This window comes from Rhinopithecus bieti, unplaced genomic scaffold (genome assembly GCF_001698545.2).
Source record: "Rhinopithecus bieti isolate Rb0 unplaced genomic scaffold, ASM169854v2 scaffold_5476, whole genome shotgun sequence".
Classification (NCBI taxonomy): domain Eukaryota; kingdom Metazoa; phylum Chordata; class Mammalia; order Primates; family Cercopithecidae; genus Rhinopithecus; species Rhinopithecus bieti.
Window position 1 is genome coordinate 2,597,249 of NW_016805433.1, and position 21,779 is coordinate 2,619,027.

Sequence of the window (21,779 nt, forward strand, 5' to 3'; positions counted from 1 at the left end):
AAGCAATACTAATTAAAATAGTCATTGCTAATGCCTCTTACCACGGGTCACTATATATGTGATAAAAGGTTCAACTCATTAGAAAGAATTCTAAACTTATACATACTTAATAATGAAACTCCAAAACATGTAAAGCAAAAAACTGACTGAACCGCAAAGAGAAACTCCTAAATACAGCAACACAGTAGAAAATTTTACCATAGGTCTCTCAATAAATGACGCTGCAAATAGATAAAAATTTGGTAATGATATAGTGACTTGAGAAACCTAATTAAGAAGCTTAATCTTCTGTATGGAATGCAGCTGAGGTAGTATATAAAATGTTACTTTCTAAACTTAAATGTTTCTAATAGAAAATATCAATGAAAACTAAACAATTTAATAAGCTGAAGAAAAAACTAAACAAGCAGACAACAGGAAATAAAACATACTGAAAGTGAAAATAGAAAGGATTAATAAAACCTAAAGCTGTTTCTTTAAAGAATCCAATAAAATAGAGTAACTAAAAAATATCTCTAATTAATACTAGGAATGAGAGAGGGGGTACAGCAGTTGAGTTTTAAAAAACAGAGAGAATGTGGCACATTTGAAAACAAATGGACAAATCACTAAAATATATAAATATACAATTCAGTCAAATATATGTTACAAAATTCTTAAAGCAAATTCCAGCTAAAATGATTTTAGAAAGTCTAATAAACATGTAGTTAATAATTTCAGTTTAGCCCAAACCCTTTCAAATAACATAAAACAAGAACAATTCTCCACCCATTTTGAGATTATCATGTTGATATCAAAACAAATACAAAAAAATTATAAAACAATTTCATTCACAAATGTACATGCAAAACTAGTAACAAATTTAATCCAGCAACGTATAGAAAAATAAGACATTATGCCCATGTTTGTTTACTCCAGGCATGCATAAGTGGTTCAAGCATTAGAAAAGATCTAATTAACTATATTATTTAATATTAAAACATAAAAGAAAAAAATACAATTCACAAAAGTAAAAAAAAAAAAAAAAGAGGGGGCGTGTAAGGAGGGAGAGGGTTATATAAAATTCAAGTAAACACTTTATAAAATCACACTCAATGGTAAAATACTAGCCCTTTAAAGTCCATCTTTTAAAGATGATACCCTTTAAAGTCAGGAACAAAATGAGGATACTCATTCTGTGTCTATTCCACGGTGTACTGAGATCCTAGCTAATATAATAAGATCACTAAAGAAATTAAATGCCATAAAGAGTAGAAAGAAAAAATTCAGTCTTTATACATAATGATTATCCCATGACATATATCCAAACTACCCCATTATTAGAAATAATAAAAGGCTTTAGCAAGGTTGTTGGCAATAACTAATCAGCTACATTTCTATAAACCAGACACAAATAGAAATTTTAATTAAAATAAAAAATTCTTAATTTAAAAAATTTAAATTCTTTTAAAATAAATCTAACAAGAGATATAAACTTCTACATAAGAAATTATATGACTTCATTAAAAAACATAAAAGGTTTAAGTATCAAAAGTAGTTACTTTCTCTAAATTAATCTATAGCTCAAATAGAATCTCAATCAAAATGGTGTAAGGCTGGCTGGACATGGTAGCTCATGCCTGTAATCCCAGCACTTTGGGAGGCCACAGCAGGTGGATCACTTGAGTTCAGGAGTTCAAGACCAGCTTGGCCAACATGGTGAAACCCCTTTTTTACTAAAAATACAAAAATTAGCCAGGCATGGTGGTGTATACCTGTAATTCCAACTACTTGGGAGGCTGAAGTGGGAGAACTGCTTGAACCCAGGAGGTGGAGGTTGCAGTAAGTTGAGATCACGCCAATGCACTCCAGCCTGGGCAACAGAGCAAGACTGTCAAAAAAATTTTTTTTAAGGCATAAGGCTTTTCACGGAACTCAAAGAGCTTATTCTAAAAAAATCTAAATGGAAGAGCAAAAGGCTCTTCCTTAGCAAAAGAGCTAAGATATTCCTGAGAAATAACAAACTTGGAAAAATTGCCCTGCTCAGACACAATTTAAGAGCAAAACTACAGTAATGAGATTATACAATGTTAACATAGGCAGATAGATCAATAAACCAGAGTACCTAGGAAAATGTGATGAATATCAAGGTTGAGACTGCAACTGGGTGAAGAAAAGGTGTGCTGAACAAGGATCTCTCTAATGGGGGGGGGGAAGATACTGATCCCTCCCCTCACATCCGTCTTCATTTACAGTAGTCAAATGCACATGATTGAGAATGTAAATTACAGAGTATCTTTAATAACCTCAGAGAAACTCTTGTGGGAAAAAAAGATATACAAAAATATTTATAGCAATATTGTTAGAATTCATGAAAAGTGGTGACTGGATACCTGAAGATAGACATTAAAAAGCTTAGAGGGTATTAAAAGGAAACTGGGAGACATACACAGAAAACAGAGAAATCTAACAAGTAACCAACAGAAAAAAATGCTTAAGAGGAAATGCATAGGAGATAATTAATTCTGCACATTTTTGATTTTTTAATATATGTAATCATCCCAGATTCTGCATACTCTTCATATCTTTCTTGAGTTTAAATCTCAATGAACTTAAAGCCACACTGAAAAATTACTTATTTCCAGACATAAAATTTCTAATAACCTTTTGTCAATATTTCAAGTGTTGTCAACACAATAAGCAGGTGACTATACTGGCTATGTCAGTGAATTTTAGAGTTGTTTAATTATAAGAAGCATAGTCAGAGAAAATTTTAAAAAATAAGTAAAATGCAAGAAACCAAATAAAATCACTCGAGTACAATTCCTAGAGATAACCACTGCTAAAATGATACATATTCACTTCCAGCTCTTTTCTTTTGTGCATTTTAAACTTCATTCTGTAAATATGTTAGTATTTTTTCACCTACTATATCTTAATCATTAAGGCAGGAAAGTATTTTAGTGGTTATGTAATACCATTCCATAGGCAGCGTAACTGATAAAACTCTCCCCTATTTAGGTTGGCTATTCAGGTTGTTTTCATGTTTTCCCCTACTATAAATAATACAAAGAGAAACATCCTTGTAAATAAATCTTTGATCTTACATCTGATTATTTACTGACATATGATTAAGAGATTAAAGGATATTTTTATTTATTATTTATTTGAGATGGAGTCTCGCTCTGTCGCCCAGGCTGGAGTGCAGTGGCGCAATCTCAGCTCACTGCAAGCTCCGCCTCCCAGGTTCACGCCATTCTTCGGCCTCAGCCTCCCCAGTAGCTGGGACTACAGGCGCCTGCCACCACGCCCAGCTAAATTTTTATATTTTTAGTAGAGACGAGGTTTCACCATATTAGCCAGGATGGTCTCAATTCCTGACCTTGTGATCCGCCCGCCTCGGCCTCCCAAAGTGCTGGGATTACAGGCGTGAGCCACCGTACCCAATCCAATTAAAGAGTATTATTAAAGATCACTCTAGAGGCTGCCAAACTGTTTTCCAGGAAGGTTTGTGAACTTAAAATTATATTCAGAGTGTAATATAAGGACATTTGAAGACACACTGAATCAGGACAGAGAGCTGAGTCTGACATCAAACTCTTAACAATTTCCCACCTATGTGACTTTGAGCAAGACATAACTTCTCAGAGCCTCAGTCTTTCCATCAGTTAGAAAACAGTATTAAGATTTGTATAGTTTTGTTTTATCTCAATTATTCAGAGAACCAAGTAAAATAATGTATCTGAAAACTATAAACCAAAAAGCACCAAATAAACATAAGGTGTTTTATGGGGAAATAATTATTCAAAGAATGGAACAGTAAGAACTTACTAGAACAAATAGCCTACATCAATGTAAAATTCATTATCACCATAAAAACACTTAAGTAACTTAATAAGCTGGGTATCATATTACATAGGAAACCAAAATAAAGTTTATATAGTTGATCCTCACACCTCCTTGATAAAACTGATTTGTAACACCAAAATCAATATTCATGGCACTTTTTCAGTGCCATGAATTCAACAAGGCATGAACAACAGTGAAAAATTTGAGTCACCCAATGCGTACATTCTCATCTGAGGCTGAGCAAAGCAACCTTCTGTCTTCTTGTTTTAGTTCTCATACTATAAACAAGTGTCCTTTACATGGTCTATTTAGGGCCATATTTTTGTGCTTCTGTGTTGATCTTGCTGTTTAAAAGGGCCTTCAAGCATGGTGCTGAAGTGCTATCATGCTCTTAAGCACAAGGAGGCTATGATGTGCTTTACAGAAAAAATATATGTGAGATCAGCTTCATTCCGGAATGAGCTGTAGTGCTGTTGGCCATAAGTTCAATATTAACAAATCAACAATACATATTAAGGTTTTTTAAAACAGAAACACATATAAACAAGGTTATGTAGTGATCAACTGATGATCAATACTGTTGTGACCACAGCCACATAGGAATCTAACTCTGTTATTTCTCTTAGGAACAATGGTTGAGTATTTTCTAATTCAGGGCTTGCAGCAACTTCACAGAACTACTGTGAATAATGAAAAACAACTATCATTCTATTTTTCAAAACTAGTCTAAATCAGTTTTAATTACATATGTAGCCATGAGTTGCACAAGGAAAGTGTTAAAAGCAACAGAAAGGAGCCTGAGGTCATCAGAAGCAATCCTGGACAACTGCTATTTTATCTTACGGTAGATGAATCAGCACCATATATTATGAGCCTTGTGGCTATTTCCTGTCTAATATCCTTTGTGCCTCCATTATAACCTACTCTGTGCTCTTTTCTGTTTCCTTCCTAGAGGTTTCTTAAGCTTCTCTTATTGGCTTTAGAAGTATAAAACTGGGAGAAAAACATAGTTCCAAAATCATAGAGGGCCTAGCGATACAGCTCTTTTATAACATCAAGTATAACATTTTCCTTTGCATAACTGGGATTTAATTTGTGCTTTCATCGCATATTCCATGAGTATCATTTATGCACACACAAATGTTCAAATAAACTGTGAGCTAGGCATGGGCTCATACTTGTAATCCCAGCACTTTGGGAAGCTGAGGCAAGAGAACCACTTGAGCCCAGGAGTTTGAGACTAGCCTGGGCAACATGGCAAAACTCAGCCTCTACAAAAGTATGAAAATTAGCGAGGCATGGTGGCTTATGCCTGTAGTCCTAGCTACTCGGGAGGCTGAGGTGGGAGGATCACCTGAGCCTGGGAGGTTGAGGCTGCAGTGAGCCGTGATTGTGCCACTGCACTCCAGTCTGGGAGTGACAGAGTGAGACCATGTCTCAAAAAAACCACATGCCGGGCACAGTGGCTCACGCCTGTAATCCCAGCACTTCGGAAGACCAAGGTGGGCAGATCACGAGGTCAGAAGTTCGAGACCAGTCTGGCCAACATAGTGAAACCCCATCCCTACTAAAAATATAAGAAATTAACCAGGTATGGTGGTGTGCACCTATATAATCCCAGCTACTCGGGAGGCTCAGGCAGGAGAATCATATGAACCCAGGAGGCAGAGGTTGCAGTGAGCCAAGATCATGCCATTGCACTCTAGCCTGGGCAACAGTACGAGACACTATCTCAAAAAAAAAAAAAAAAACAACACAAAAACAAACGGACCAAAACAAAAACAAAGGAATTGTGAATCCACATTTAAAATCAATTTGGATATAAACTTAGATTTTACAAGTCATCAGAAATAACATGCATTTATTTAACACTTTTTACATGTCAGGTATATCTTCAGGTGTTTATTTTCTCAAGAACTTAGACACAGTGCTACTATCATCTCCCCTCTACAGACATGTAAGAATAAAACTTGGTATTCTCATACTGCAATTTTTATTTGAAAAATTTGCATGCAACTTATTCAGTGTATTTACAAAATGAAATCTGTATCAATCTATTTTAAAGGCAGAAGTATTCAAATAGGGTAAGCTTAAATAGACTTGATTGTTCTGGTCTTCCCTTCAAAATTTGCCTCTCTTATTTTCAATTCCCAGTTTTAGCTATTTTATACTATTTCCCTAGCTTTAGCTATTTTATATTAACTTTGAATAAAGGAAAAAAGTGAAATTTTACTATATAATGCTCTCTAGCATTAATTTTTCATTATTTGGTAAGTTACTGATTTTCTTGCTTCTTGCCACTTACACGTGAGTACAGAAACAGTGTAACATTATTTTGAGATCTGATTCTGAGTTTTTTCCTTGAACATCAACTTTAATGTCCAATTTAGGAAACACAAAGTTAGAAAATATGTCTGGAATACAAAAGTCATTTCAGAGGTCAACGCTTTTTGTAAGTTTAAAATAGATGAGGTAATGAAAACCAACAGATCTGTTTTACTCATACTAAGTGTTCCAATATGGCAATTCTAATGCTTAATAAATCCTTGAGGAACAATTTTTAAGTCAAAGTATAATACAAAGCCAGAATTTGCTAGTGAAAACTGCCATATGGAAGAATTTCAATAGATACTTAAACTAAGAAAATATTTAAAAGTACTACACTTTCTGAAAGTAATTACATAATGCAGTAAAAATATAAGAATTAAAAGTGTAGTTACAATTCTGTGCCTTAGGTCTCAAAAATAAAATAAGCACATTTTGTGTTTCAACTAAAACACAAGGCTACCTAATAAAATAATACAACATTATGTTATGCAAGGCTGTGAAACAAAACCAGGTATTAATAACTAAAGTTGTTTAGAACAGTTACAAGTCAACAAAACTGCATACCATTTAAAACATATCATATACTTTTGTAATGTTTTGAAAATATTTAATCAATATTTATGAAACATGTTCCTTTATTACAATGAATCGGTCTATCTTGCTGACTTAACTTTTCTATGTAAATATATCAAAATTGGCATTGGCTTGCTTTCTTTATTGGCACACAGGCACACTTACAATTTTAATTATATTAGTTTTAAAAAGCATATTAGCCAGTCATGGTGGTGCATGCCTATAGTCCTAGCTACTTGGGAAGCTGAGGCAGAAGGATTGCTGGAGTCCCAGAGTTCAAGCTGCAGTGAGCCATGATTGTGCCACTGCACTCCAACCTGGGCAACAGGTTAAAAATATTTAAATTTTTTTTAAATAGGGGAGTATACTACACTGATAATTTGCTGAAGTTAGCAAATGTGTGAAAATACATGCTTTTCATGAAGGCAAAAGAGATGAATCACCTTTTCATGAGTCACCTTTTCATGAAGGCAAAAGAGACGAGAGAAGATTAACTCTTATTTACCACAACAAAGTAAGTAGTGGTATTAAAAAAAATTTAGAGAAAATAGTTTGATACCAAACATAAAAATCACCATTTGGTAGAAAGGCTTAAAATATGTTTAGTTAGAAAAAGACAAGTTTCAGTCCCAACTTGATCAGAGACTAAGACTCCTTAAGCCTAACTTTTGCTCAACTATAAAATGGAGATGGCTGAGTCGAATGGCAGGGTTTTTTTTTTTTTTTTTTTTTTTGAGACAGAGTCTCGCTCTGTCACCAGGCTGGAGTGCAGTGGCGCATCTCAGCTCACTGCAACCTCCACCTCTCGGGTTCAAGCAATTGTACTGCTTCAGTCTCCCGAGTAGCTGGGACTACAGGCACGTTTCACCACGTCTGGCTAATTTTTGTATCTTTAGTAGAGATGGGGTTTCACCATATTGGCTGGTCTTGTTTTGAATTCCTGACCTCATGATCCACTCACCTCGACCTCCCAAAGTGCTGAAATTACAGGCATGAGCCGCAGTGCCCAGCTAGTAGTTCTATCTTTAGTTCTTTGAGAAATAACCATACTGTTTTCCATAGGGGTTGTACTCATTTACATTCCCACCAACAGCATTCCTTTTTCTCTGCATCCTCAACATCTTGTTGCTTTCTGACCTTTTAAACATAGCTATTCTGACTGGTGTGAGATTGTAGTTTTAATTTGCATTTCTCTGATGACTGGTGATGTCTAACATTTTTTCACGTTGGGCCACTTGTATGTCCTTGGAGAGATGTCTGTTTGTGTTTGTGTCCTTTACCCATTTTTTAAAATGAGGATGCTTGTTCTTTTCTCCATTACACAATACATCCATAAAACAAACCTTCACATGTGACCCCTGAATCTATAAAATAAAAAATACAGAAAAAAAGGGGAAAAGGGGATAGCAATACTAATTTATGAAATGTGGATTAAATGAGTAGTCAAAAAATGTCTTTTAAACACTCAATACGTGATAGCTACTATTATTTATATGCTGTTATTAAGGACAGCTTTCAAAAGCAACCTATTAAATATTTAAAAACATTATATTAGTGTACTTATTTTTCTAGGAACACTATTTTAATGATTTTAATGCATTATGAATGAGTTCAGTCCTAATGTCAAATTATTAAACATTTGTTCAAATAACAAAATTTGTTTTAGGTATGATCTTTATAACCAAAGGATATCATTCCAAAACCAGAAGAACCACGTCACATACATCCAGAATTTGGTTGCCAAATATATCCCAAGGGGCAATGCACTATGCATTGAATGATCGAAAAAGGATCTGTAAAACACAAGTTTTATAAAATATGAGCTCTATATTTCATTGTAAAAATGAATATTTATTTAAATGAAAATGACACACATTTTGTACAGTAAGCATTGGTTTCACCAGAATCCAGAGTTCAGGATGCTTAATTTTCATAGTCATCAATAAAAATCAGTTCACAGCTGAAGGACTCGGCAAGATTCTGAAGTTCCTTTTAATTCCCCCAAATTTAAATTATATTCCATATACTTTTCAATTTCAGAATTTTAGTGCACTCCAGCAAAAGTTGGAGCACATCTTTTCAAGTAGAATGAACTGGCTAGCTTAGTGAAACTGAAGGGTTGTGTTTTAATACTTAAAATTGGGGAAAATAAACATTAATACATTTTATTAAACATAAACAGAATCAACTATCCATATAGGCAGGAAGTCTTAGTGACTTCCTATTTATACCTCTTGGAGCACCTAGAAATACTAAAAAGAGATTAACTACATTTAAGCCACTCAGCATATTATAATACTAGTCATTATCATCTCTGTGTGAATTATTTGCAGAATTCTTTTCTGAAATGCAAGTGAAAATGAGATACTAAAGGATTGGAAATTAGATGGGAAATACTAGATCACAGAGACCTGCCTAGGTTTGTTGGAAAGGTAACTTTAGAGCAATGAGACCTAAGAAAAGAAAACTGAATGATCATGATGTTTAAAGAAAAAAGAGGGAGAAAATAATCTTAAAAACTGAGCCTACTTCATAATTATGCTTAGACTTTACCTTGCTACTAGAAATAAAGCCTCTTCCTTGTTTATTGCTTATGCCTTAATTTCTACAGGAAAATATAATTCCTACAGAAAGGTGAGCTCAAGCACTATAATTATCTAGAAATTAATAATATATATATTTAGAGTTCAACAGACTGAAATTTACTTTTACTGAAATATTTCAAATATTTCTCAAACTATGCTTTAGTGTTAAAAATTATATGCTAGACTTTTATCATTAAAGTGCCTTTGACTCATTTTAATTAACATAACAATGTTAAATGTCAGATTTCACATATAGATGTCTAAATTCTTTAAATTAAGATCAAACGTACAACATACAAAACATTAATTTTATATGAGTACAAATTATATTATTTCATGTATAGTTTAAAATATAGTTAAAAACAATACACTTACTTTGAAAGAAACTGTACTGTAGCCCAAACACCACCATACATTAGCCCTTTAATGAGCCAAGAATCAATATTTAGGTCTGCTATAAACCCAACCAGCCAAATAACTAGGAAAGGAGTTCCTAACATTACTTTCTGCCGAAATTCCTGTATAGAAACAAAAAATTAGAAAGTTTTTGCATGTTTCAAGTAATCTCTATCTGAATCATTGTTACCTTTGTGAAGGCATGCAACAGCAGGTGAAATTCATTCATTCAAATTTGCACACTATGTATCAGTACTATTCAAGGTGCTGGTGTCTGTCTTCTGGAGACAGGCATCAAACAATTTTAAATAACTTTGCTAAAATTGTGGAAAATAAGAATAGAAGTTATAGGAGTGGGTTCTATATGGTCAAATACAGAAGATGATACTAACTGCTTAACACATACACTGGCTAGCAAATAGTTCATGAAAAATACCACCCCTTTTTAACAGGTGCACTGATAACCAGAGAGACAAGGACAACTAGAATGACTGAAAGTATAAGAATTTTATCACATAAGGAAACATGAAGATGCTTGCCTGGAGTAGACATTTCAAATGATAAACAGTATATTAAAATCTTAAAATGAGATAAAGAATAAAAGCAAACAATCCATAGCTCCTAGTGTCCACTGAATGAAGAGATGTGTCTCTGAACAAAGATCAAGGCAGAGTGCTCAACACTCCAGAGGTATTTCCATTTCATTTCTGTACTGGTCTGGTTGTGAGAAAGTCCATACATATAAGTATAAAACCTACATAACTCTTCGTAACATCTATCACAATTTTATCTTTACGGCAACCAAAGTAAGTCTACTGCCTCTTCCATGAAAGAGCCCCCACAAACTTATAGCCAGTTATCAAGTCTCTGTTCAGCTACCTTAGGTCACAAAACTATGTAAGATATTCAAGGCGGGGCACGGTGGCTCATGCCTTTAATCCCAACACTTTGGGAGGCCTAGACGAGAGAATCGCTTGAGCCCAGGAGTTGTAGGGCAGCCTAGGCAACATGGCAAAAACATGTCTCTACAAAAAATACAAAAATTAGCTGGGCATGGCAGCACGCACCTGTACTATAGTCCCAGCTACTTGGGAGCCTGAGGTGGGAGGATTACCTGAGCCCAGGGAAGTCAAGGGTCAAGGCTGCCATGAGCCATGATCAGGCCACTGCCCTTCAGCCTGGGCAACAAAATGAAACTCTGTCACACAAAAGAAAAGAAAAAAAAAAAAAAACAAAACAGCTGTGGTCTAACAAAGCAGAGTATAAACACTGCTTTCCTTACTGAATACTTATCTTTCTAAAAGCTAAGGTTACATTACACATTTTTAGCACCCCTTTCATACTATCAGCTTCCACTAAAATAAGTGGGATTTTTTTTTTCATATAAATGACCATGTCTTCCCCAATTTGGCCACTGTAATTCATTTTCTGAACTAAATGTGTAATTTTAACTTAGAGTAATAATTAAACATCAATTTCAGGCTTTAATTTTATGCTGTAGCAAAATAACTAATCCAATTTTTTTCTAGTAAGTATGAACTTTGTATCAAGACATTAGAGAAGATTTACTACTCAGAAGAGAGAGAGTGTATGGGCACATAAAATGGTACTATAAAAATATAATGGTGATGCGCTGCTATGTGAGAAATCTCTTTTCTCGTATATTTTAAAAGGAAAATTTTCAACTATATAGTAAATTTGAAAGAATCACATAGTCAAGTATATACACCACCTAGATTCAGAAGCCCCTTTTTAAATTAAACTTCTTATTTTGGAATAATTATAGATTCACACGCAGTTGTAATAAGTAACACAGATAGATCCTAAATATCCTTTGTTCCACCGTGGTAACATCCAGCATATCACAGTAGCATATCACAACAATGGTAACAGTAGCATATCACAACCAGGAAACTAACCTTGATACAGTCCAGATACAGAATATTTCCACTACTAAAAGGATTCCTCATATTGCCCTTTTATAGCCAACTTCCCTCCTACTCCCAAACCCCCTCTAAATAATAATTTAAAGATGTCCCTCCAACTTACTAAGGAGACTTATTTAACCATAAATATGCCTGTTTAACATCTTTTTACTTAAAAAAATCTAAGATATTTTAAAATCGTTTTCTAAAAAGACTGTCCCCCTTTCTTTTTTTTTGGAGAGAAGGTCTCACTCGGTCACCCAGGCTGGAGTGCAGTGGCATGATTTTGGTTCACTGCAGACTCAACCTTCCGGGCTCAACCAATCCTCCTGCCTCAGCCTCCCTAGTAGCTGGGACTACAGGCGTACCACCACACCTGGCTAAAGATTCCCTCTTTATCTGTCTACTAGCACTATCCAAAAATATTTCCCCCCTTTTGGAATGACATTTTTATTTTTCTTAAGGGAATGACTTTTTAAAATAAAACACTATTGAGTCCTAGGTGTCACTATTTTCTTTTTTAGTTTTAAATATAAAACACACTTCATAGGCTAGCAAATCAAAACATGCTAAGGACTGAAACTTTTCCAATGTGACATGGAAAAAGAAAGAACAGTCTACATAATTACAGATGCTTAATCTCACAGGTCCCCTAATCATCGTAATTTTTAAATATATCATGGTTACCTTCAACCTTTAAAGATTACTCTCCCAATCATCATAGGTTTTAAAAGTAACCTTTATAAAATTTTAATACATTTAAAGCTACCAATGAAAAAAAGCAGGAAAAAAACTCCATTTCTGAACTGACCACAATGGTACACCAATGTTAAAATTGTACTAAACTTCTAAAGAAGTTCTTTTTTAAAAAATCATATCCAAACACATAAACCTGATGTATCATTCACTAATGCTAACTTTACATATTAATGCAACGTCTAATATTTGTAAGTCATTTATGACTATATATATATACACACACACACACACGTAAAATAAAACTTCAGAATATTCACATTCAACAAAACAAAAGCACCAACATTGTGGGATTTTCCAAAGTAACACAAGATATTTTTATTACTAGCCTAAAATAAGACGGCCATTTTTCACTCTGTTGAGCAAAACAGCTCTAAATCCTAGAAAACTGAGCAACACAAAATAAATCATTTTCTGTATCATATCTAATAATTAAATAGAAGAGTTAACATGACATGCAAAAATTGTTCATTATTCTCAGCCATAGGGCTGAAAACAGCCAAGTTTATAAACTATGAATCTAATTCTTCTAAGTAACGGACCAGGGGACTTCTCAACTGATTAAGGGAGTCCAAACTCCCATAAATAAAGGAGGCAATGCTTTCAAGTGTACTTCTGTTTATCCCAAATTTGTCTTTTTGCCTTGGTAACAGATAGATCAATATTAACTTTAAATAATCAACATTGCCAGTAGAACAGCCTAAACACGATATACAAAAGATGGTACTCAAGACTTAATGCCACTCAAGTTGTGATTACTGACAAGTTAGCAGACATCTTGACAGATATTTAGGTACATAAAGAAACTCTAAGGCAGTTAACTTCTTTTTTGTGGGAAATAAGATTGTGCAGAACCTAGACCCCCTCTATGGGGGGAAATATTCTAAGTTCTAGTAGCATATTATTGTAATTAGGCAACAGAGCCAACAGTCATACAATTTAAAACTGAAGGCATATAGATGATCTAAAATGAGCTTATAAGCTCTCTCTCTCTGAAAAAAAGTATACAACATATCACAAAAGAATGCAAAGCTCAAGTTAGAGCTGGAGTTATGAGTAGTTTAAAAAGATGTATTAGAACTAAGCTATTTCACAATTTATTATCATACTAACAAACAAGCATTCACTAGAAAACCTTTATTTTATCTATTACTTTACAAAAGCCCAGTTGAAATAATGAACCAAAATTTACACGAGTAGCCGATGGAGATTTAAATAATTTCATACATACCAATCCTTCTTAATTATTAGACAGCCCCAAAAGGTCACCAACCAGGTAGGTAAGAGCCCTTGGAAACTTTATTTACTTTCATTTATTCCGAGTATAATAATATTTTTAAAATTACAGAGTAATGCCAAAATTAAAGGCTGTAAATACTCATGCTAAGTAAGTGTGCCTATGAATCCTACTTAAAAAATTATATGTTGAAAATTTTCAGCCAAGCACGGAGGCTCACACCTGTATTCCCAGGACTTTGGGAGGCCAAGGTGGGTGGATCACCTGAAGTAAGGTAAAGTCACCTGAAGTCACCATGGCCAACATAGTAAAACCCCCATCTCTACTAAAAAAATACAAAAATTAGCTGGGCATGGTGATGGGCACCTATAACCCCAGCTACTCAGGAGGCTGAGGCACGAGAATCACTTTAAACTGGGAGGCAGAGGCTGCAGTGAGCCAAAATCTCGCCACTGCACTCCAGCCTGGGTGACAAGAGCAAAACTCCATTTCCAAAAAAAAAAGAAAAAACAAAATCTTTAGTTATGAGTTTACCTTATCAGCTTTCAGCTTTCTAAGGAAGGACGGATTGTCATATCCTTTTGCTTGCCTTGCCTCTTGTAAGTGGTTGATCATCCACACATTTTTTCTCTGTTTTGCCAAATCAAGTGCTGATTCGCCCTGATAATATAAATAGAAAAAAATTCCTATTAAAAATGTAAAAGCAGCCTATCTTAGTTACCTCTAAAGAACTTCTATAAAATTAATTTACTGCCCTATTAACATTGTTTTGACATTGTGTAAAATAATTACTAAAACACCTGCATCATTATATATTTCTTATTATGCTTTCCCAAAGAATAATCACAAAATGTATTTTCTCATCATATTCTGTAGATTTTATTTTTGCCTGCATTTTGACATATTAGAGAGCAAATCAAAAAGTAGGTATTTTAGTATCTGCTGGATCAGAGGCTGTCACTAAGTTTATCAGTTATTTCATATTCTTTAAAAATTTCATTAGTAATAGTTATTGCTACAAAACACCTTGCTATAATATCAAGTTGCCAGAAATCTCTGTTTTATTTCAACAATGATAAGAGTCTTCAGAAGAGAATAGGAAAGAAAAGGAAAAGTCAGTCTCTACTTCTATCACTATCATACTGGCATTCTTGATTTATATTCATTCACCCATCCAGAAGATTCCAAAGTAAATGAGAAATGATTTTTAAAAATAACAAATTCAAGTTATGAATTTGTATCCCCCTTTAATCCTAAGAAAAAGAATGCCAGGGAATTTACCTGATAGGAATAAAATGTATCAAAGTAAGAAACAAATAAGCATTCCCAATTTTAGGTCTATGCTTCTTTTTGCCTTAACTAATTTAAAATTTAAAATCTTATTTCTCCTTTTGCAATTCAGTCAGACACCTACATTTCCATTCTATTTAATGTCTTCCACTATTTATCCATTTCTTCCAATAGAAAAGTGAAACTTTAAATGCTTACCAAAGTTTCAAGAATGTAAAGATGAATATTCAAAACTACTTTTAAAAAGTAAAAAACACTGAAATTTTATTTCCAAAAACAAAGTCAAAAAGAATAAAGCCATAAAGAGCCTTGGGGTGCCTTATTTATGAGGAATGATTATTTATCAAGTATAGGGTTTCTTTTTTAATATTAAAAAATAAACAACAAAATAAAACACACCACTGCCACCAACAGCAACAACTATTACAAAACAACAGTAACAACAAAAAGCCCAATCAATCCTTTAACATAAAGATCAATGGTATTTAGTAAGAAATGGGCTAATCTAGGAGTCTTCCACAAATAGGGATATTTACTTTAAAATATAGCCTTACCTATTCCAAAATCCCATCACCTAAGTTGTCAGAACCAACTAATTAATCCAAACTATAAAGATTACCTGAATAAAAGCAATCCCTTGGGTAACAACTCCCCGGGAATATCCTGCAGTTGCCTCGGTCCAGCTGAGCATCCCTTCCACTAGAGGGCCATGTGACACCTAAGGATTGCCTAGACAAAAAGATTGAGGGAGCTTTAAAATATCTTTCAACTACTCCTCTAGTCATCTAACTATTTTTGTATAGTTATTTTATTCAGCTGGTAAAATAAACACTCAATTCATTTAAGGAAGTATATTGAAACCAGGGTTCTGAGTTAAGTCTGTATTTATTTGATCACTCCATGTCTCAGCCAAAATAATAAATAATACTAACAATAGCAACAACAGCAAGAATTTACATGGAGTAATTATAGACTATGTAACTGTTAATAAAAGAAAGTATTCAAAAGTTTTGGTCAGATAAACATTATGGTTGAGGGTAAGATCACTCAACATTTCACCTATGTAAGGTTGAATTTCATTGTCAAAATTTAAAAAAAAATTTCCTTGGAGACCATCTAGGTCAGGTATTTAAGAGGTAATACAAAACTGTTTTCTAGAAACAGTTTCTTACCTCATTTCAAGAAACTATAAAAGAGGTCTTTCAATACGTTAACGAACAGAGCTCAGTAATTTTACATTCTGTACAAGCTAAAAACTATGTTCTTTGATAAGTTTAGAAAGAAAAGATTGTAACTGCTTGGGCAGCACTCAGAGATTAACTGTTCCTCCCAAACTCAATTCATCTAAATTTATCAGTATAACCAAAAACATATGCTAAGGATTATTATTTTTTTAATCACAAATGAGATACTACCACAAAAGGGATTACTGGGTAAGGCCATAATTGTGTTTTGTTTCCTATTCTCAGTATTCCAGATCACTTGTTTCCCCTGTTGTTGCTTTACAAGAAGAGATTTAAATTTATTTCATGTAGCTATTATCTATGGGCTTGGTTCTTAAAGTCTTTTGAGTCTTTTCTGATGACAGCCACTGTTCTTCTTCCCAGAAGAATGCTGATACACGTAACTGTTTTTCAGTAATTTCAGTGGTCTGTGGACTCACACCTTCCCCAACCAAAGTCCACTGGGGGGACTCCAGATAAAAAAAACCTAGGGTATACAGCTATTCCTGATCCTTCTAAAGATGAAAACAGCAATTTTAAAGTTACATATCATTTAGTATAAATTGTCTTTAAAGTAAGTTCTATCTTATTTTGATAAAGGAACATTTGTTTATACATGAAAAGAACTGAGCAACTAATATGTGAAGGTAAATCTCTAGTTAATATAAAGAAAGATTTCTAAGAAACTTATATAGAGAAAATAGGTATTTTAGAGAAGGGGGATCTTATAGAATTATAACACAAAGTGTAATTTTTCATATTCTTTGAAAATATAACTTTTATAGCTATTAAAGCCATAGCCAGATTTGCAGGCTGCATCTTCTTGTTATAATCCATTATTATCAACAAGATTCTTTCTTAAGACTTAAAAATGGAAAAATATATAGGTATAAATAAATTTGGTTAAATTCCTGGACAAATATTCTAGGTATTTTCTTAAATAAATGTTTCCTTTTCAAAACTGGCAGCAATTTAAGTTTACTTAATTAGCTTAATAGTTAACACAGCGAAAAGACACCACTTCAAATTAAATATTACCAAACAGAACCAATTCCTATCACCTTCACCACAAAAAGTACTTCTCCTTCAGTCTTCACAATCTCAACATGTGATATCACAAGATGCTCGGTTACCCAAAATAAAACCTGAGTCATCAATGATGGTTTCTTTTATCCCTATACCTAATCTAACTTCTTATTTCTACTTTAAAATATCTTCTCCAAATGCAGTCATTTCTCTCTACCTCTACTCCTCTGATCCTAGGCTAAGCTAACATTATCACTTGTCTGATTTATTGCAACAGTCTAACTGATCTCCATCTTTTCCATTTGCTTAACTCTTCAATGCATTCTCCATACATCAACCAAAGTAATGTTTAAAAAATATTTAAAACAAAAAGCAGATCATATAATCAGCCTACATAAATCCTTTCAACTATTTCCCATGATTGAGAATACAATTAAAGCTCCTTATCATTACACTGCATGAGATAGCACCTGCCTTTCTCCAAGTGACTTCACCACCTTGCTCACTGTACTCTGGCCACACTGTCCTTATTTCTGCACCTCAAACATGGCAATCTCACTCCTGTTTAAGACCTCACACTTGCATGTTCCTCTACATGGGAAGTTTTTTCCCATGTATCTCTGTATAACTGATCCCTTCTCATTACATAATTCTGAAAGCAAATGTCATCTCCTCAGAGGCATTCCCAAATCACTCTCACCAGATGTGGTCCTTCCATCCCAGTCACTCTATCACATTTGCCTTTTATTATTATTCACTTATTGGCTGTTTCCTCAACAGAATGTATGTTCTGAAAGAATAGGGACCTTATCTGTCTTGAACAATGTGACTCCCCACCACCCACCATTGAACAAGAATTTGTTAAATGAATAAATACATGGTTTCTATTAGAAGGTGATGACTTAAGTATGTTGGGAATGCCTCTGAGGCAGATCCCCATTTTTAAAAAAGGCATTTGATACTCATTTCATCTTTTAATTATATATACAGTGCTTTTAAAACAAAATCTACTTTGTCACCAGTGTAGATATAGGTAATTTTCTCCTGAAAGTATAAATATTCCCTGAGCAAATACAATAAATTCCATTTATTTTCTTTAGAAGTACCATCACTCCAGAAGCTACCAGGGAATTACATGAAAAAAACTTTTTGTCAACAGCCAACCTTGATTACATGTGACAGATAAAGTTTAAACATTAATAAAAAAAACATAACTAGAAAAAAAATTGAATTTAAATAAAAGCTTTAAGGTATAATAATTAGCTCAATTACAGACACTGTAGACTCTGGAAAGTATTCACATGAACTTCAATAGTGAAGGAAGCTACATTCTATTTCATTGTTTCTTGGTACCAAATAACTCTTGTGCCTGAACCTATAAAACATTAAAAATGCAAAGTTCAAAATCATTTAAATAATTTTAAATATCTCTACTCTTACCATTAACTTTCTGTTGAAATTTGCTGTATTCATTTTACTAAGAGTAATTTAAAAGTTTATGCAATGGCTAATGAGAAGTACAAGTCTTCATTACTTACTTGAAAAGACACTGAATTTAAAAACCATTCCTCAAATCCCAATGACTGTTGACTGAATTTAACCTAATTTTATATGAACAGAAAATATACTTTTAAAAGCTCTAAAAATATACAATACTAGTTTCAAACTCCAGAACTGTGTAGTCATTTTACTGTCATAATTCTTTGGTATTACCGTAATTTCTGTACACTGATATGGCTATTGACAGAAGGTCTACAGAGTCTTACTATTTGCCAAACTAAAATTAATCCTGTTTTTTCAATAATACTAAGTATCTTTAAATGTATTCCTCGCACATGATCACCTTAGGAATGGCTGTCTGGTAGCAACGAGAAAAAAAGTAGTAACACTCTAATTAAGATAATAAAACATGAGGTTATCTCACATAATTTTCTTATAGGTATATTGATCATGCTTAGTCAAACTTCTCTTTTCTTAACCTTCAGACCTGGGGTCAGCTAATTTACTCATTCCAGTGTTACGAACTTTTAAGAGCATCCTGTTTAAAACATTTAAAAGCAAACATTTCTTTCTCTATAATTTCTGAAGTAGCAGAGAGGTATCCTAGCAGTCATGAAAATTACCTTCGGTAAAACTCAAGACTACATAAATCTTCATTTACTGAGTCAATAAATACCTAGAGTGCCCACTGAATATCAGGCACTATGATATGCTGACTTTCTTCTTTCCCTATGTTTAGTGGCAGATACGAAACTATTCTGATCACTTTTGTTAGGGACAAGAAGACATGAAATTTTTTTAAAAGGAAAGAAAAAAAAATACATGATTTTATCAATATCTTACAGTTTCCAATATTAATTTACTTTTAAGTAAATGTTTGTAATTAGACTATTTCTAAAAATTGATAAGCTTAATAAATTATGCTCTATAAAACTAGTCAGTAACTGAATCAAGGAAGAACAAACTATTCATTGGAACATAAACAGATACCCTGATCCAGCAGGAGATAACCTACTTTTTGATTGGCCATTTCAGATTAGTATGTGTCTTGAACCCCCTTCATATTTAATTAGCACAAATCCCTTAGAAATTTAAGAAACATAACTCAGAAAATACTATAAATTATAGTCAAAATTAAAGAACATTTGTCAATGGGTACAGTTACTTATGAATGCACATTATTAAAAGATGATGTTTAAAGTAATTTTACAGAACAAGTTCGTTACTGAAAGACATGGTGGATCCTGAAGCTTTAAAAATGAAAAGAAATAACCAAAATTTGAGACTAGCAATAGAATCTTATTGCATGTATTAATAAAATGTTTACTGATTTCTAAATGTTTCGAGAGTAAATGTTAATTGTGCTTGCCTCTTAAATAACATTGTAACTTTTCCTGGATTAGTCCACCATGGTGGGGTGGGGGTCCTCCCATAAACACCATAAAGGCATTTATCAAATTTAAATCTCTTGACCTTTTAAAAAATAAGACAATAAAATAACCAAGTCAAAGAATTACTAAAATGTATTATGCATAATGTGGTTTAACTATACACCTTTTACTGAAGAAGTTTCTTTCAACTCTGATAGTCTATGAAAAACTTGTTTTATTACAGAATTCATATATTAGTAGCCACATTTCATACAGTATTATCAATATAGAATATTTTTTACCTTGATATTCTGGGCATCAACATTAGCTCCAGCTTCCAGAAGAAGGCTAATGACTGTGGTATTCCCTGCTAGTACTGCCCAATGCAGAGCAGTGTTTTTGTGATACTTGTCACCAAGGTTAACTGAAACATTGAATGTTAAAAGCAATCTAGTTGGATCCACACTGAAAAGGAAAAAAAAAACAAACAAACAACAACAACAACCCTAATTTCAATTATAGAAATCATTACAAATACTAAACTGATTATGCTTACAGTAGCATTCCATTTTGGAACACTTCTATTTTAACCTACTCAACAACTTTACAATCAATAATGACAATATTCTAATATGAAGTATTAAGTATGTACAACACCATATAAAGTAATGTATTAATAGTTTCAGGGAATAAGCAACTTGTCCTGACATTTTCTATTTTTGACATAGAAATGGATGTCATTAATACGTATACAATTAAAGAATAACATTTTTTTAAATTTAAATTTGGAGTCTTCCAAAAGTAATCTAAGACAACTTACTAATTAATACAGTAAATTTGTCAATATGTAAATCACATGAAAAAATTAATCACTTTTAAAAAAAGAGGACTTCCTTTCTTAGAAATTGTTAAAAGAGAAATAGATAAGGAAGCTCTAATCACTGAGGGAGAGACAGCAAAGACACCAAAACATCCAAAATGGTAATTTATGTATACTATAGTCATAATAAAAATTGTAAATATTAGTGAGTACAGTACTAACTGCTTTTTCCTCTCTCTTACTTCACATTGTATTATGCTGAAATGGCCTGAATAAGTTTTTTATAGTCATTACATACCTATGTGTTCTATATGCTGCCCACATTAAAGGCGTCATTCCATTCTGATCCATCATATCTACATCCTGATAAAGTAAAAAGAAAAAAGTCAGACAGTTAAATTATAAGTTCATAACCAAATCTGCTTGGAAAAATCTAATCTATATATAACAGGAGAAGCAAATATAATACTACTCAATCAAGGATAATGTATGAAACTTTCTCTTTCTTAACTTTAAAATAAAACTCTTGTCACTATATACTCTAGTTAACATATATCATGCTTTTACAGTATTCCCTTTTAAGATATTTTAATCAGACTTTCAATGTTTCACATTTAAAATTCTTAACCTCTTCTGACCTTTCAACCACAAAAGACAGGTTAAGTGATTGAAGTTTCTGAAAAACTTGTTTACACTAATGCATAAGAGAGAATGACAAAACTATTTATTCCTAGGCATTTCAAAACAAAAAATAAAAAGAACTGACATTTTAATATACTTTTTTAAAATAAGTTTTTATTGTTACACATGTACATTTTTAGAGTTAAATGATTCTGCAGTTTGTGGGGAAAAGCAACACACTAAAGCAATCCCCCTGCCTTCCCACCATTTTCACCATTTTTCGGCTCATTATTTTGGTATT

General features: G+C 33.2%; 1 protein-coding gene and 1 long non-coding RNA gene across 5 annotated transcripts in view; one reads left to right on the top strand and one right to left on the bottom strand.

Annotated features, from left to right (window-relative positions):
• Positions 1-21,779, top strand: part of LOC108529951 (uncharacterized) — a 68,614-nt gene that overhangs the window by 21,343 nt on the left and 25,492 nt on the right. The window contains exon 4 of one of the 2 annotated variants that reach the window (XR_001885729.1): positions 10,163-10,384. The exons of the other annotated variant lie outside the window; for it this stretch is intronic. This is a non-coding gene — a long non-coding RNA (uncharacterized LOC108529951). Of the gene's footprint in view, positions 1-10,162; positions 10,385-21,779 lie in introns of those variants that run through there. 2 annotated transcript variants of the gene reach the window in all.
• ZDHHC17 (zDHHC palmitoyltransferase 17) overlaps positions 1-21,779 on the bottom strand; it is an 89,358-nt gene that overhangs the window by 16,955 nt on the left and 50,624 nt on the right. For all 3 annotated transcript variants that reach the window (XM_017872513.1, XM_017872515.1, XM_017872514.1), the window contains 5 exons: positions 21,156-21,220; positions 20,340-20,502; positions 14,163-14,288; positions 9,690-9,832; positions 8,422-8,522 (listed from right to left, as the gene is read on the bottom strand). In XM_017872513.1, the coding sequence (XP_017728002.1) occupies positions 8,422-8,522; positions 9,690-9,832; positions 14,163-14,288; positions 20,340-20,502; positions 21,156-21,220 (598 nt within the window). The remainder of the gene's footprint in view (positions 1-8,421; positions 8,523-9,689; positions 9,833-14,162; positions 14,289-20,339; positions 20,503-21,155; positions 21,221-21,779) is intronic.